Genomic DNA, 16,901 nt, shown 5'->3' on the forward strand with positions numbered 1-16,901 from the left:
CCCCGCATGTGAGGCGGATGCTCAAGCCTCTAGCCACCGCTGCTGTTTTAGCAGAAGGAAGTGGCCATGAAAGGTGTCTGCGTTTGCCTTGGTGCTTTTTCTCCGTGTTTACTTGCTCTAAAGGGCAACTGCAGCACTTTTTTGGTAATTTCACCATATTCAAGGATTCAAATCTATATAGGCTGTAGGGAAAGCATGCCAAGTGTCTTTGCAGTAGCATTTAAAATAGTGATGCAATCGGCGATTGAATTTGCGCTTCTCCACAAAGCACTAGAGGAGTGCGGAAAAGTTTAGCGTGACGTCACGGAAGACATGATTTCAAATTACCGCTGTCGTCAGCCACACCCTGCCCTGATGCGTTAGGCGCTGCCAAACAACTCTCGGCGGGGTTAGCCTTCAATGGCGTTGCTTTTTTTCCTTCAAAGCAGGCGTTAGTGCGTTGGAAATGTACCGATACCTTCGATGACGTCATCATGCGCCCCCCACTTGGTGTTGTGCGCTGCGGATAAGCTTGAATGGCGTCCGGATTTTTATCGGCGATTACTTCACTATTTCAAGTGCTAGCCCAAAAGGACTTCGCATGCTTCACCTGCAAGTTTCACACATTCGAGCCTCTTAAGCTCATTGATTTCTAAAACTTATGCAGTTTCGGTTTAACGTAATAAAAATAACACGTCCGCTAGGTGTGTCCATATCGTGACATGCTACTGCATTTGTATCACCGAGCACTCATATTGTGGATTTCCAGTAATGTTTTTATCTCGCTGGTTGATTCCTTCTCACCAGAGTTCCGCCATAGTCGAAGAAGATACAACCGGAACAGATGAAATGGGAGCAACAAGCTCACTTTTATTCCGAAATGGGTTTGATATGCGTGAGGGCGCGAAAAAAAGGCAGCACTGGATTGTATCGGTGTACTGCCGCCTCCGTAGGCAGCCGGGTGTCGACAAAGCCAGCGGCAGGGCTACGTTCCGCGTCGCAGGGGGGTCTTGTGGTACCTGCCTGTGCGGAGCCTTTCTTCCTGGGACTTCCGGCACTCCTCCTTGAGAGCCTCTGCGTCACGGAAAGAAACTCGTTCCATTAGCGTTGCCTCCTCTACACAACTCCATTACGCTATTTGTATGACGCCATCCCAGAATGCTTCCTTTGAGGATTGAACTTCTCAGTATACCAAGCGTCGCTTAATTATCGTGCAAATTATTGCACCTCTTATGGCATGCGGAGGTTTTAAGTCCTGAAGGGATACGGATGGATGGATGGAAGATAGGAGCGTTCCCTTTGAAACGGGGTGGTGACAGATGCTCGGCTTTTTTCTTTATTTTTTTTTAACCGTGCTTAAATTGTTATTAAAATTCGCCATTTCCTTTCAGTACGCTTTCCTACACTTCTAACCTTATGTCACCTCTTTGCTCTTGAGTCACCAACCTTCCGATCGCTTTTTGCTCACTTCCACTCCAGATTTATTTACATGACCATTGTTATCTTTAAACCCTAGGGCCTCAGGAAGAGTGACTGTGCCTGCATCGACATCCGGATAGATAACATCACATATGAGTATGAGGTGTTCAATTGTTTCTACAGATTTACCACACACACCACATGTGTCTTCTTTTGCACTGCATGCTGCGCGTTTTATACCCTTTGATTGCTTATGATTGCTTGTGTTGCTTTTCTGTGATTGCTTGCTAATGGTGGCGCTGAATTGCGTTTACTTATGACCTGTATTGCCCTCCTGCTCGGTCTTCAATGACTGCAATATGTTTTACATAAAATAAATAAATAAATTAATTAAATTTCTTTTTCTAGCTGCGCGTTCTAAGACACCCCGATGTAGCTTCAAAGAGTAGGGCGCTGCCTCTTGAGTTATCATCGGATGATTCCTTCCTGATCTGCCTTTTCCAGATCAATATAGTTCTACACTATGTTTCTTTTCCATTGCAATAATCCAATTTTTACCTTCCGTGTTTTTCACCTGTCGTTTAATGCTCTTTCTTTCTCCGTCCTCATGTCCGGCATACTTACTGGTTAGCTTCCTAGTTCTTTTCCACCATTGTGAGTCAACGCTCTTTCTGTTTAATTTTTTAATACCTTAGCTTCCCAGCTGTTATTGTCCAATTTCCTCAGGCATATGCCCAGCCCATATCACCTTGTACTGCCTCGTTTGTGGTTTTGCCGTGGGCACCTAGTGCTAATCTTCCAACAGCTCTCTGATTTACTTCTAATCTCGACTGAACTTTTGCCCTTAAGCACAGAACTGCATTGCCGAAAGTAAGCCCCGGTACCATTATTCCTTTCCAAATATCTCTGAGTACTTCATATTTGTTGTTCCCCCATAATGCACTATGTTTCGTTATCCCGGCGTCTCTTCCTCCTTTTGCCCTAAGAGACTGTTCACGCTTTTCCGTGTATATCTGCCCCTCGTTTAACCATATCCCAAGATATTTGTATTCAGCCACTCTGGGTATTTCATGGCCTTGTATTGTAAGCACCTGATCAGTTGTATCATTCAAAATCATCACACCTGACTTAGTTGCGCTAAATCTACGACCTACAGTGTCTCCTTCGTATCCACAACATTTAACCAAAGTTTGCAAATCTTCCTGGCTATCTGCTAACTGTACAATATCGTCCGCATGCATTAAAACCGGGAGTCGTTGCTCAACGACCTTTCCGCCTAAACTGCGCGAAAGATTATAACCTAGATTACTTCCTGTTGTGTCCCCTTATTACTTTTGTGTGTGTGCGCCCCCTCCTAACGACCACTCGCATTCCCCTCCTAACGACAGTTCGCATCCTCCTCCTAACGACCACTCAATCCTCCTCCTAACGACCGCTTGCCCTTCGTCGCACGCTGTCGCCAGAGGCCCCCCCACGGTGCGCCCCCGCACCCTCCTCCTGTTCTGGGAAGCCACTCCCTCCCGTGGACGCTTCTCCACTCCCTCCTTTCTTCGGGCGGCCAGTTCGGCTCCTGCCTCGGTCGACGCTGGTCGCACCCTCATCGGCTTTAAATAAACGAAGTCTAAAAGTACCGTGTGCGTCTTTCGCTGCATTCAACACAGCGACCGGACACGACAGTGGCGACGAGGATGGGATTCGACCCGCGCTACGCAACGCTATTGACAAGCCATGGCTACGCGAGGGTTTCCCAATCAGATACCAGAGTTCAACGGCTCATCGTGGTCATCGTGGGTTGGACGCCTTCAGTTCTACTTTGAAGCTAACATCACAGACCCAGCCTTGAAGAGGGCCAACCTGCTGACGCTGTGCGGGGAGCAGACCTACGATACTGTCTGCGCCCTTATTCAGCCAAGCACACCAGCGGCAGTGTCTTACGACGACATCGTAAAAGCGCTGCAAAAGCACTACGACCCAAGGCCATCCGAGGTCTACAGCCGGGCTCGCTTCCAACGACGAGATCAACTGGGAGGAGAAACTGTGAGCGCCTACGTAGCCGCGCTCAAGAAGCTCGCTGCCGACTGCAATTTTGGAACGCTGTCGACAACAGCTACCGGGCAGGAGGGAGACGCAGCTTCTTCTGCTAACACCACCATGCTTCCCTTGGACGTGATGTTACGCGACAGATTTGTGTGCGGACTGAGTGACGAGTCACTGCAGCAGCGCCTGTTCGCTGAGAAGGACCTCACATTCAGCAAAGCTTACGACATCGCCGTTCGAGCGGAGAGCGCCGGTCACCAGCAGAGAGGGATTCGCCGGAACACCGAGCCGGTACACCAGACAAGCAACCAGGTGCGCAAGCCTTCTGTTGTTGTAAAATCGGTCAAAAAGGCACAACGCTGCTGGCGGTGTGACGACCAACACAACCCCCAGGGATGTCGATTCCAGTCAGCCACGTGTAATTTTTGCCACAAGCGAGGGCATATCGAAAGAGCATGCATTACGAAACGGAGACTTGCCAAGATAAAGTCACCTTCCCAGCCTAATCACAGCGTCAACACCTCAGAGAATACGCCGCTATCTGATCTCCATGGAACAACATCAGCAACACCATCTGTGTTGTACGACCTGAACACCATGAATCTCGGCACGCGACCGAAGATTTTTACAGAAGTAAGCGTACATCACCAGCTGATTAAGTTCGAGGTGGACTCCGGCGCAGCCTGTACTCTGATCAGTGAGGACACGTTCCGAACTTCATGGCCATCTGACGCACCCGCCCTGCAACAAGACGACACGCACCTGCGAACGTGGTCAGGACAGAATCTGCCACTATTGGGCTCTGCCAACGTGCAGGTTAACTACAACGGCCAGACCCATACGCTACCTCTGCTTGTTGTGAAGGGCACAGGATCAAGCCTTCTAGGGAGAAACTGGTTTTCTCCACTAGGCGTGATGATATGCGGCATACACCAGACGCCGAGCCAGAACATGGTTGAGCAACTGCAAGAGAAATACGAAAGAGTATTCTCGGAAGAGATTCCAGGAAACGAAGGGCCCCCGGTCACACTGGAGTTGTTGGACAACGCGCAACCCAAATTTCTGAAGGCCAGGCCGGCGCCGTTTGCTCTCCGAGATTCAGTTGAAAAAGAGTTGGACAAACTGGAGCAGCAAGGTGTCATCGAGCCGACGCAGCATTCAGAATGGGCCACACCACTTGTCGTAGTTCGCAAGAAGAACGGAACCATACGCCTCTGCGGAGACTACCGGAGCACCGTCAATCTTGCGACTAAAGCGTCCTCTTACCCGCTACCGACACCTGAAGAAGTATTCAGTGTACTGCGTGGCGCAAGAGTCTTCAGCACATTGGACCTCACCCAGGCGTATCAGCAGCTGAAGGTGAGCGAGTCAACTGCTGAATTATTGGCAATTAACACACTGAAAGGCTTGTACAAAGTCAAGCGACTGCCTTTTGGCGTAGCTGCAGCCCCGGCCATATTTCAAAAATTCATGGAGACAGTGCTTCAGGGCATCCCAGGAGTTTGTGTCTACCTTGACGATGTCATCATCAGTGGCACTTCCACTGAAGAGCATGCAGTGCGCCTAGAGCTCGTTCTCGAAAGGCTAGCAAACGCTAATTTGTGCATAAGCAAATCGAAGTGCTGTTTTGCGGTGCCAGAGGTGCAATTTCTGGGACACCGAATTGATGCGGAAGGCATTCACCCTACCGAGGACAAAGTGCGAGCGATCACAGAAGCACGAGCTCCAACAAACAAGCAGGAGCTACAGGCTTTTCTCGGACTCTTGACGTTCTACGACCGGTTCTTGGAACAAAGAGCTACCGTGGCCAACGACTTATACCAACTCCTTCGGAAAGATGTGACATGGACATGGTCGCCACGCCATCAGCGGTCATTCGATGCCCTGAAAGACCTGATTCGAAGATGTACAGTCCTCCGCCACTACGACGAAAGGAAGCCTCTGCTTTTGGCTTGCGACGCATCACCGTACGGAGTCGGCGCGGTTCTATCGCAAACTGACGAGCAAGGAAGGGAAGCTCCCATCGCCTTCGCCTCACGTACGTTGTCGCAAGCAGAACGCAACTACGCGCAACTTGACAAAGAAGGGCTAGCCATCGTCTACGCGGCGACACATTTTCACCAGTACATTGCCGGCCGGAAGGTGACCTTTATAACCGATCACCGACCGCTATTGGGCATTCTGGGACCACAAAGGCCTATGCCACCAACTTTGTCTCCGCGAATGACACGTTGGTGCATCAAACTCTCAGCGTACGACTACGCTCTGGTCTACCGCAATGGGAGTAAACATCAAAACGCCGATGCGCTAAGCCGTCTGCCACTAGACGCAACTGTTGACGAACCATTTCCACCAGGAGACGTTCTGATGTTCGAAGCACTGCCAGAACCTCCGCTTACAGCAGGCACAGTTGCAGCATCTACGCAGAAGTGCGCAGCTCTCCGGCTAGTTTACACAGCTGTTCAACAAGGCAACGTGCATAAACTCAAAGGGGACAACTTCGACGCTTACCGCAGGCGAGCTACAGAGTTGAGCACCCATCGCGGCTGCATCATATTTGGGTCCCGAGTTGTGATGCCGAGAGAACTACGCGCACAAGCTATGTCTCTCATCCACGCCGGACATCGGGGCATCGTTGCAATGAAAAAGTGTGCCAGAAGCTACATGTGGTGGCCTGGCATTGACAACGACATCGAAACAGTGGTGCGAGAATGCAAGCCTTGCCAGAGCAGCCGGAGCGCCCCGCCGAAAGCTCCTGTCCCAGAATGGGAAAAGCCAGACACACCATGGCACACACTGCACATTGATTTTGCAGGACCAATTGAGGGCTGCACTTTCCTTGTGGTCGTAGATGCCTACACAAAGTGGCTTGAGATAAGGCAAATGGGACAGACGACTTCGGCAGCAGTCATTGACAACCTCCGATCACTATTTGCAACGTTCGGCCTGCCGCGCAAGGTAGTGTCGGACAACGGAACACCGTTTGTGTCTGCGGAGATCCTCAAGTTTTATCGCGACAACGGGATCTCATCAGTTACATCGGCCCCCTACCACCCAGCGACAAACGGACAAGCCGAGCGCTACGTAGCCGAGCTAAAACGCGCCCTTGAAAGAGATCAGACAGGCTCGCTGCAGCGCCGCCTTGCGCGCTTTCTCTTCAAGCAGCACACGACGGTTCAGAGCACAACAGGCGAGACCCCCTCGAAAATGATGTTCGAGCGTGAAATGCGAACCCAGCTCACAGCCATCCTCCCCGAGCCAAAGGCAGAGACGTTCCGGGAAGAAAAAGCAATTCCGCGCTGCGGCACGCTTAATGAGGGGCAGCGCGTCCTCGCCCGACAGTTTCTGAAAAAGCCACGCTGGGAGGAAGCTACAATTGTCAGACGCATAGGCCAGCGCTCTTGGCTCGTCAACATACATGGCACAGTAGCACGCCGACATCTCAACCAGCTGCGTAGATTTACGACGCCGTCTGAGAGCTGTCCGCCAGCGGAGAGAACACGTGCACCATTTTCCCACATAGCCTGGCACCTCTTCCCGGAAGAAGAGACTTCGCCCAGGACAGACCCAGGAGACACAGCGAACAACAGCCAGCCTACAAGTGTTTCTCCCCCGAGCGCACAAAGCCAGCGCGCCTCCACGCGTGAGCGCCGACCCCCTGCACGATACCAGGCAACTTTCTAAGGGGGAAGGAAGTGTTGTGTCCCCTTATTACTTTTGTGTGTGTGCGCCCCCTCCTAACGACCACTCGCATTCCCCTCCTAACGACAGTTCGCATCCTCCTCCTAACGACCACTCAATCCTCCTCCTAACGACCGCTTGCCCTTCGTCGCACGCTGTCGCCAGAGGCCCCCCCACGGTGCGCCCCCGCACCCTCCTCCTGTTCTGGGAAGCCACTCCCTCCCGTGGACGCTTCTCCACTCCCTCCTTTCTTCGGGCGGCCAGTTCGGCTCCTGCCTCGGTCGACGCTGGTCGCACCCTCATCGGCTTTAAATAAACGAAGTCTAAAAGTACCGTGTGCGTCTTTCGCTGCATTCAACACAGCGACCGGACACGACACTTCCTTGTAGCCTTCTTTCCATGTTTATCATATAGAGCATTAGCACTATTCATACATAAGCTCCATACATGCGTTGTGAAGGGCGCCGCGTAGTGGAGGGCTCCGGATTAATTTAGATCACCTTGAATTCTTTAACGTGCGCTGACATCGCACAGCAGATGGGCGTTTTTTTTTTCATTTCACCTCCATCAAAATGCGGCAACAGTAGCCGGGATTGAATCTGGTGATCTGGGGATCGTCAATAGCCAAACGCCACGTCAGTTTGTTTAAATCAATAAAACTAAATTAAGACTTCTGGTAATACAAAAGCGAAATATTCGTTGCTTGTAGACGAAGAACAGACGCTTGTAGGTTGTTTAAGACGATTAATTTTGAGCAAATTTTTGCAAATTTCGTTTATTTGAAATATTCTTTTTCCCCATCAAATACTGATATCGCTTATGCTTAGAGGACCGTATAGTACTGATTTACTATATATGCAAGAAATACCAATTGAAGGGAAATCCTCGAATTCCGTGCAATATGTAAACACCAAAATCTGGCAGCCAATCTTCTGTTAATACGTAATAAATTTCGACCCACAGCCCGAAATTTATATCCAAGAGCCCTTTCTCATTGAGTGCGTGATGATGTGGTACAGTGGCAGCTAGAATGACAAGGAGCATGCTTCAGAGGTTTTCCCTAGCGTTGCAAAGAGGAAGTACGAAGGTTTGATGGATTTCTGCGTAAGTAAACTTGCCTTTAACCATTTTCCAGACACTCGATTCAAACTCGCGTCGTATGCGCCGTAAATGACTCCGTGATCCCCATTTTGAAGTTAACGGAGGTGCTGCCTAGACACCGAAATCAGCGTTAAAAACTATGTCGACACCGTTATATTAATAGTTACATGCTTGTTAAATCAGCCGGTGTTGGCGACACCTGTACTTCATTTCTTGGGCTTTTCTGCCACGGCTTTTTCCTTTAAAATGCTGTTGTATATCGATAAAGGACAACTTCAGTTTGTTAAATTAGAAGGACGGGCTCCGTGGTCTTGGTAATCCGAATTAAGTTTTTTCAGCATAAAATTAGACAGGACGAAGGAAAGACACACAGGACAAACGCTGACTTCAGGCTGACGGTTTAATGCCCCAGCCACAAATGTATATGCGCCGCCGCGGTGGCTCAGCGGTTATGGTGCTCGGCTGCTGACCCAAAAGACGCGGGTTCGATCCCGGCCGCGGCGGCTAGAATTTCTTTGGAGGAGAAATTCTAGAGGCCCGTGTACTGTGCGATGTCAGTGCACGTTAAAGAACCCCAGGTGGTCGAAATTTCCGGAGCCCTCCACTACGGCGTCTCTCATAGCCTTAGTCGCTTTGGGACGTTAAACCCCATGAACCAAACCAAACCAAACCACAAATGTATATGCACAAGCAAGAAGCCAGAAACCGCCAGATCACAAGCGCTTAGCCCAAAACTTCGCTTACAATAAAGAAATACAAATTTAAAGGGCTTTAGTGCAGTTGAACCGAGTAGACGTGCGAAAGCATGTGCTTAGCCTGAGTGGCCCATGGTTTTGCTTTGACAGGTCGTCGGCACTTCTGGCGACGATATTATACCCAGGTTAAACTCTTATCGAGGTTTCGTTGATCTGATCTGTTCGCGCCGCAGACGGAAGTTGATGAAGACGTCGATGTGCAGTGCACAGCTCGAGTTGCAGGCGTGATTGGCTGCGGCGATAGCATAGTCGAAAATTCTATGAAACATTTTCGACTATGCTATCGCCGCAGCCGATCACGCCTGCAACTCGAGCTGTGCACTGCACATCGACGTCTTCATCAACTTCCGTTTTCGCCATGCCTAGTGCCTGTTTTGATGGAAGTTTTCCAAGCATCTTATGATGCGGGTGTCCTGCCTCCCACTTTCTATTCTGGGCACACAATACTAATTCCCAAAAGCAAAGATACTAATCGGTTGAAAACTGTTGAGGGATATCGTCCAATTTCCCTCTGCAATGTTGATTACAAAATTTTTGCCAAGGTTCTTTCCAGTCGTCTGCAGCTCGTCATTATGGACTTGATAGGTTCGCGTCAGGTCTGTGGTATTAGAGGCCGCAGTATTCAAACACATATTCATATTGCACGTTCAGTATTAGATACAGTATCAGATGAGACAAGCCAAGTAGCTCTGATTCAAATTGACTTGGCGAAGGCGTTTGATAAAGTTCGGCATGATTTCTTGTTCGCGGTCTTGGAGTATGCAAATATTGGTGACGTCTTGCTCAAAGGCATAAGGCTGTGCTATAAGAACTCCTATACAAGGTTAATTGTTAATCAGGAGCTAACGAAACCAATACCACTAGAAGTATCTGTTCTTCAAGGATGTCCACTGTCTCCATTGTTGTTTGCCCCATATCTGGAACCCCTCTGTTTCAGTATAATTAACAGCGCAGCTATCCGCGGTTTCTCTCTGGCTCAATGTGAAGTTAAAGTTTTAGCCTACGCTGATGATGTCGCCCTCTTTTGTTCTGACATAAAGAATGTACTTGAGGCTTTACACTTGACTAAACAGTTCTGTGATGTATCAGGCGCGGCTCTTAATTTAGAGAAATCCAAAGGCTTTTGGTTGGGTCATTGGGGAACTAGGCCAAGCCAGTTCGGTGGCATATGCTGGGACTGTAGCCCTCTTGAGTACCTAGGCGTTCCGCTGCACCAAGTTCGCAACAGTACAGCCTACTGGGATTCACAAATTGTAACTCTTCGGCGGCAAACACAGGCTTGGATAGGTAGGGAATTCTCAGTGTTTGCGAGGGCACAGGTCTGTAACATATTTTTGTTTGCATAGCTCGCGTATGTCCTTCAAGTCCTGCATTGTGCGAGGAGGAAGGTGCAAGCAATACACAGAATATTTGCAACATTCGTGTGGCGCTCTCAATGGGAGCCCATTAGGCGTGACAACTTGTTCCTTCCTTTAGAGGGTGGTGGAGTGGGCCTTGTTCACCTGTTCGTGCATCAACTTGTTTCCCGTTTTTTCTTTTTCAAATCGGCAAACCACCCATTTCTGGTAGCTGTGCTCATTAGGCGGCTTAGTTTTCATTTGCCTTACTTATTCACACCGACTGTGCAGGCTCGTGAGGGGACTTTATGGGGATTCCTTAAGGAGGTTGCTGACACTTTCAATTTCCTCACTGTGCGCTTCTCTTTAGATTACCTCTATAGCCTCTCGAGAAAACAGATGACCCAGGCTCTCACTGAGTCTTTGTTTCCTACACCATTGTATCGGCAGCCTTATCTGGGGTCTTTGGACATCAGTGTTCTAAAGCGTGTTAGGCGGATGTGCATTCAGGCAGCCGCTAAAACGTTCTTTTTCAAACTACACTCAGCGACGCTGCCTGTCAAGACATTTCTTAATGACAAAGGGATGTTTGTACCCTGGAATGTGAATTGCCGTCTGTGTAACGTGCCTGAGACAATTGATCATTGCTTCATCCTCTGCCGTGATGCCATGTTGTTTTGGGACATACTACAACGAGCTCTTAAGAAGGACATTGGAATTACGCCATACACTATTAGATTTCTGCCTGTTGGCAAAAACTCTGTTGTGCCTTATGATCTGTTTGTGTTGATGGGACTATTCTGTCTTTGGAAAAGCCGTATGATGGACAGACATGCCGAGCCACCAAGATCGTCCAAATCTGTGTTTCGTGAACAGTGTGCTTCGGTGAGGAGTGTACGAGGGGGTACGCAGAAGAAACCGGACTAAATTTTTTGGTCGGCAAAGCTTCTGTGATACCGCGTTTTGCCACTAGGAGCGCATAGAACGAACATTCCAGAGTCAGTAAGCCGAGTGCCGTCGTTGAAGGAGGTCAGACTAGTTTAGGAAGAGTTTTAGAGTGACGACTGTTTTGTGTGAATGTCGTTTTTGGAATGGCTGATTTTCGTGAACAGCGTGCGCCGGTGAAATTCAGATTTTTGCTCGAAAAAAGTTGAATGGAAACTCTTTAAATATTAAGAAAGACGTACAAGGACGATGCTATGGGGACAACTCAAGTGTTCCTGAATCGAATCCTGAATCAAAGCAACAATCATGCCAATGGAAAACTTGAAATTCACCTCGCCTCAAGAATGCTCGTCAGGTGAAGCCGACCCTCAAAACAATGCTGATTTGTTTTTTCGACGTGAGAGGAGTCGCCCATTGAGAATTTGTTCCGCAGGGTCGGACAGTTAGCCAGGCTTTCTACTTGGATGTTTTGAAAAGATTGGGCAACAGTGTGCGGTGGAAGCGGCCAGATTTGTGGCGGTCGGGTGACTGGTTTTTCCATCATGGCAATGCCCCTGCTCACACCGCCCTGTCTCTACGACAATTTTGGACCAAAAATGGCATGACCCCTATTCCTCAACCCTCATACTCTCCCGACCTTGCCCCGTGCTACTTTCTTTGTTTCCTAGAATGAAAAAATAGGTGAATGGAAAGCGTTTCGCTGATGTTGCTGAGGTGAAGAAAAAAATGACGGAGGTACTGTCAAGCATCACAAAAGATGAATTTAAACAATGTTTTGAAAAATGGAATGAAAGATTTGACAAGTGGGGAATACTTTGAAGGAGATTGAAGGTCTGTGCTTAAAATGTAAACAAATAAGTTCAAACAAAAATAATTCCGGTTTGTTTTGGGTACCCCCTCGTATATGCTGCACGCGAAGATCATCCAAGCTGGCTGCCGTGCCTAGATGCATGTGTGTGCCTCCCTGAATTTTGATGTTTTGATGGGGATGCAGTGTTGAGTTAGGGCTATGGCGGGCTCCTATTAAGCAGCCCGGTAACTTGAGACGCGAACCAGTTTGATTTAAGTTTTCCCCCTTTTTACGGAAGTTCTTCCATACAATAATGAAAAAAAACTGCAGTGATAGCATAGTGCTCACGCGCACTGGCCAGCGAAGCTTGTATGTTCACGCCACCGCGGGTTCTAATCCCAGTAGCAGCAGTATATATATTATTTATTTATTCAAGGTCAAGGCTTCAGCGATGGCTCGCCTTATGAAGCTTTGGTCGTGAAATATAGCTTTCGTTTTACGTTACCCTCATATAAATGGAATTACCTGGGTTCATGTGCATTCCTGATTTTTTGAAAACGCAACTCTTTCAGCGTTTGTTTCTTTCCTACGACCTAATTTTGCTCATAAGCAATGGTTTTCAGTGTTCATTGACTCAGTGTTCATTTAAGCGTAATACACGTATCCACCCCATTGATCAATGTATGATGGGGCGCTGGTGCATTCTTCTGGCTTCAACGCCCACGCAGTTCACACACACCAAGGCATCCTCCGCACAAATCTCGAAGATAAGCACTGTTAACGGAATTCGAAAAAATTCCGAATTTGCATCACCTCCTTTGTCACTATCCCTGCGCGGCTGTATTGGCACACCGTAGTTTGCAGGCTTTCTTAGTTTGCCCGCGCTCACCGTTTTCCTCTCGCAGCAGCCGCGCTTCGTCCTCGAGGAATCGCTCCCTCTCTCGGGCGGCCTGCAAGTCGCGCAGCAGTTGCGCCGAGTCCTGTGAGGAGAACAAAGAATTACCGAAGACACTGTGGAAATTCTAAAGTGTGCTTGGCGAAAGCCTCGACTGCAACGAGACGTCTGGCGAAGAAGCGGCGGTGCAGCTGCCACCGCCGGCGCGCGCGCTCGTTCTACCGCTACTGTGTGACGTAACGGTTGCTATGCACAGCTGCGCCCCCCACCGGCGCGCCGGTTGCTAAGGAGGGGAGGAGGTTGCGCCGCTAGGCGGAGGAGAGGCCACAGTTGGCACGATTCCAGCGCACGGACGGACGCGACCGCGAGCATGAGCCATCAAAGGCTTTCGCCTTAGAAGTAAGAAAACAAGAGATTGGGGTGTGGAAAGAGAAGTTTATTTCGTTCTGTGTTAACATTGGGGTGGTGACAACCAGGCTTTTTGGTCGCTCTAATAGCAATGGTGCCTCTTATACTTCGTATCATATTGCCACGTATCATTGCAGTGTGTGTTCGTTCACGCTCAAGGCAGCAGGAAAGGGTCGTTATCACTTTTGTTCGTGGCGCGAGAAGCGACCAGACTAATCTCGATTGTTCGCAGCCATGAAAGGCTGAATCTACGTTTTTCTAGATTACTCTAGATGATCTCGACCTGTTATCTCGAAGTTTCCTTGCCGGCTTTAAATTGAACGATGCCGCGAGCAGCGGACATTCGTAGTTCGACGACAGACGAGCACGTTTGTTGCTTACGCCGCCACTGAGTGATTCAGTTCTTTTACGGGCGCAAGTCAGCCCAAATAAAGAGCTTCGTTTCCAAGACTGGTTGGTGTCTTCCTGACCGCTGGACTGCCGTCACTACAACGTGACAATATATAGCAGTAAGCGCTACCAAAGCAAGCGCGCCTGGTCGCTCTGGCCAAGTACTCCCCTCAAAAAAATAGTTCCCTGTACAATCAAAGTGAATACAGGCATAGTTAGTTGCAGCAAATCTCTAGTGCTGTGACTAGCAACCTTCTGTCCTTCATTTTACCTCTCGCCACATTTTCGTCCCGCGACTTATCAAGACTCTGAGAAGTAAGAATGAGATTTGGTGGAATGATATGTGGCTGGTAGGGCAGATCGCTCTTACTCCATCCGCGCATAAAAAGCAGTTCACACATGATGAAAATTTTAGCCACAGGGCCACAACACTGAGCGCCTCACATCTTCGACCGTGATTTCCAGTACTAGCACTTCATTTTATACCGCTCTTTGTTTCGCTCCAAACACTCACAAATGCTTCAAGAAGAACGAATGACCCGTGGCGGAGTAATACGGTTTCGCGGATGCATGCTGAAGCCCTCAAGCTCGCTAAACGGCTGGCTGTATATCTCGAAATCAAATTTTTGCATATGCAGGGTGCTTTCTTTTATCTTCACCTTAATTCCATAAAAAAAAAAGACTGACAGTTGTCTTACACGGCATGAGAGGCACTCAAATCATGCGTACACTGAGGGAGCTAATTGACAAATATACCTTGAAAGAAGTGTGCGCTTAATAGACAAAGACAGAGGCATAAAAGAATCAGAAACGGCTGGACAAAGGCATGATTTCCCACTTTAATGACGGCGCAATGAAATCAGGCGTGCTTTTATAACAGCTGAAGAACACCCCTGGATTTATGTACCATTAATAAAGTTGGAAGTCGCGCCCTTAATTGTCCTGTCTTTTCTGTTCCATTATGTCTCTGCATTCGTCTATTGAGCCCACACTTATTGAAGAGCGCGTTCGTCAGTCCCGTTCGGCAGTCTTACTTTGCAAACAATCAATTCAGTTTCGCTATCAGAGAATTCCATCTGAGCGCATGGGACACTTTTATGGACCAGAATAAACACTCCTCCGCCACGTGCACAACGGTCGCGACGAAAACACTCGTACGTGTCAGGAAATATTTCAGCGCTTGAGATAGTCGGATCGAGCCACGATTCTGTTCCCAAAGCAAAGGTCGGTTGGACTGTACGAAGAAGAAAGTGAAAGTCATCGACTTTATTTTTATACCGCGGCAATTGATTGACAAAATGCTGACAGGGCTTATCGCAGAATGAACAGTAGTTTGTCAGTGCTCCCGTACGTTGCCGGCTTCGCTGTCCCATTGGAAACGCCTACCTGAGGCATTAAAGGCCTTAATAAGAATCTCTTTTGCCCTGTCGCCGCTGATACAGCGAGGGCGTGGCGCGATGTCGGAGGCTGCCTTTGCAAGCTCGCACTGAAAGCTCGACGCTGGGCGCCGCTAGGCGGTCTTGGCTCAATTGATCAAGATCGAGGTCATGTAAAGGCGTACAAGTCGAGGCGGTGGGGGAGGGAGGTCTTTTTCAGCCTGAAGTCTGACTCGACTCACTCCTGATGTTAACTATGCTGTTTACGCCTGTAAACGGCGCCACGTGCATGGTCTGGCCTGTGGATACCGAGCGCCACGCCGAAGGAGGCACACTAGCGACACCGGCGGCGGTCCTGCAGTAATCCGAACGGTCCGCAAGCGAGGCGTGCCATCTAATACCAAGCCGTCGCTGTTCCATAGCACCTGGCTTGAGGGCATCCACCCGCGTGTTGGCAGAGGCACATCCACGGCGTTCGCCTGCCGACAAGCGCCGTCACCACTCACCCTCTGCTCGCCGTCGTCCACGCTGCTGCCGGCGACGACGTTGAGCTCCGCGGCGCGCAGCATTTCAGCACGTAGCTCCACCAGGGCTTGGCTCAGTGCCTGCGGCCGCCGGGAAGACACACAGTTCTGGCATTTGTGCAAACATACGCACAAATACTCGTCTTTCACTAGTTAAAGCAAATCTGGTTATACTAAAGAGAACTCTGCGGGTTTCGTTAAAACTGCATGAGAGCTCGTTTTTTCGTGCCACGCTTCCAGGCCAAAGTAGAAGCTTGGGCGAGTTGGTAGGTACTTATTCTAGAACAGCGCAGACAAGACAAGAACGGCAGAAAGAAACGTACAACACGAGCGCTGATAGTGCCGGCCAATAGCGCATGGCACTGGCAACAGGTAGCTTGCGTGCTGCTCATCGAAATACTTTAAACCAAGATCCTTCTATAACTACAGCTCGACGAACAGGACTTAGAAGAAAGGAACACGAAGGAACACAACACAGCGCCGTGTTGCGTCCCTGCGTGTTCCTTTCTTCCCCGTCTTGTTGGCCGCGCTGTAACTATGGAGAACCGGCACCAACCCGCAAAGGCGCCTGTCCTGTGGTATCTTCTCTGTGTTTTGTTTGTTCGCGCCCACAAATTCCATCATTACCAACCCACCCAACAACTTACCTTGTCGAAACTAAGCTTCTTCATACAGCCATTTAGGACCTTTCGGCACTGTCTACTCTAATCGACGTCAAGCACATTCTTGCATGAACCTAATGCCAAGTTGCTTATAGAAGTGGACATACGGGAAACTAACTATTTTACTGCGTTAGCATTATAACCCTCATACTAGAAAAATCTATCCGTTCCTACGTCTGAAGCTTCAGTTGGCAGGTCGCAATGTGGAGAGAGGCAAATTCCGCTCTTCACCTTCAAGGAGAGAGGGTGGGAGCCGGCCGGTGAGGAAGAGTGCGTCACAGTGTGATGTCTGGATTGGATAGGGATTGTTGAGTTTGGGTACGGCACGTCCCACGATCACTGACGGACTGGATCACGCCACCCGCTCGTGCGGTCTGAACTCGCCAGCTTCAGCGGCTGCTCCGTTCGGGGGCAACACTAATGCTAATGCATATCTGTCACATCAGTTGCATTGATTGCTTATAACTTTTTCAATGAACACCTGCCCTCACTTCATGCAGAGGGGACAGGATACGCGATCTGGTTGATGCCAGGAGAAAATCATCGGGTACGTTGCGTTTCCAACGAAAGTGCTTCGTAGAACGCCACCTGTCACTGTCCCA

The 16,901-nt window shown here is 49.2% G+C and overlaps 1 protein-coding gene across 1 annotated transcript in view; it reads right to left on the reverse strand.

Annotated features, from left to right (window-relative positions):
• Positions 1-853: 853 nt before the first annotated feature.
• The window catches only part of LOC149326770 (uncharacterized), a 249,310-nt gene continuing 233,262 nt past the window's right edge, over positions 854-16,901 (reverse strand). Inside the window, exons 31-33 of the mRNA XM_089563716.1 lie at positions 15,620-15,718; positions 12,934-13,024; positions 854-1,053 (exon numbers count right to left, since the gene is read on the reverse strand). Coding sequence (XP_089419842.1) covers positions 965-1,053; positions 12,934-13,024; positions 15,620-15,718 — 279 coding nt within the window. The 3' untranslated portion in view covers positions 854-964. The remainder of the gene's footprint in view (positions 1,054-12,933; positions 13,025-15,619; positions 15,719-16,901) is intronic.

The sequence above is a fragment of the Amblyomma mixtum genome, chromosome 10 (genome assembly GCF_055824585.1).
Source record: "Amblyomma mixtum isolate Tamu chromosome 10, ASM5582458v1, whole genome shotgun sequence".
Taxonomy (NCBI): Eukaryota; Metazoa; Arthropoda; class Arachnida; order Ixodida; family Ixodidae; genus Amblyomma; species Amblyomma mixtum.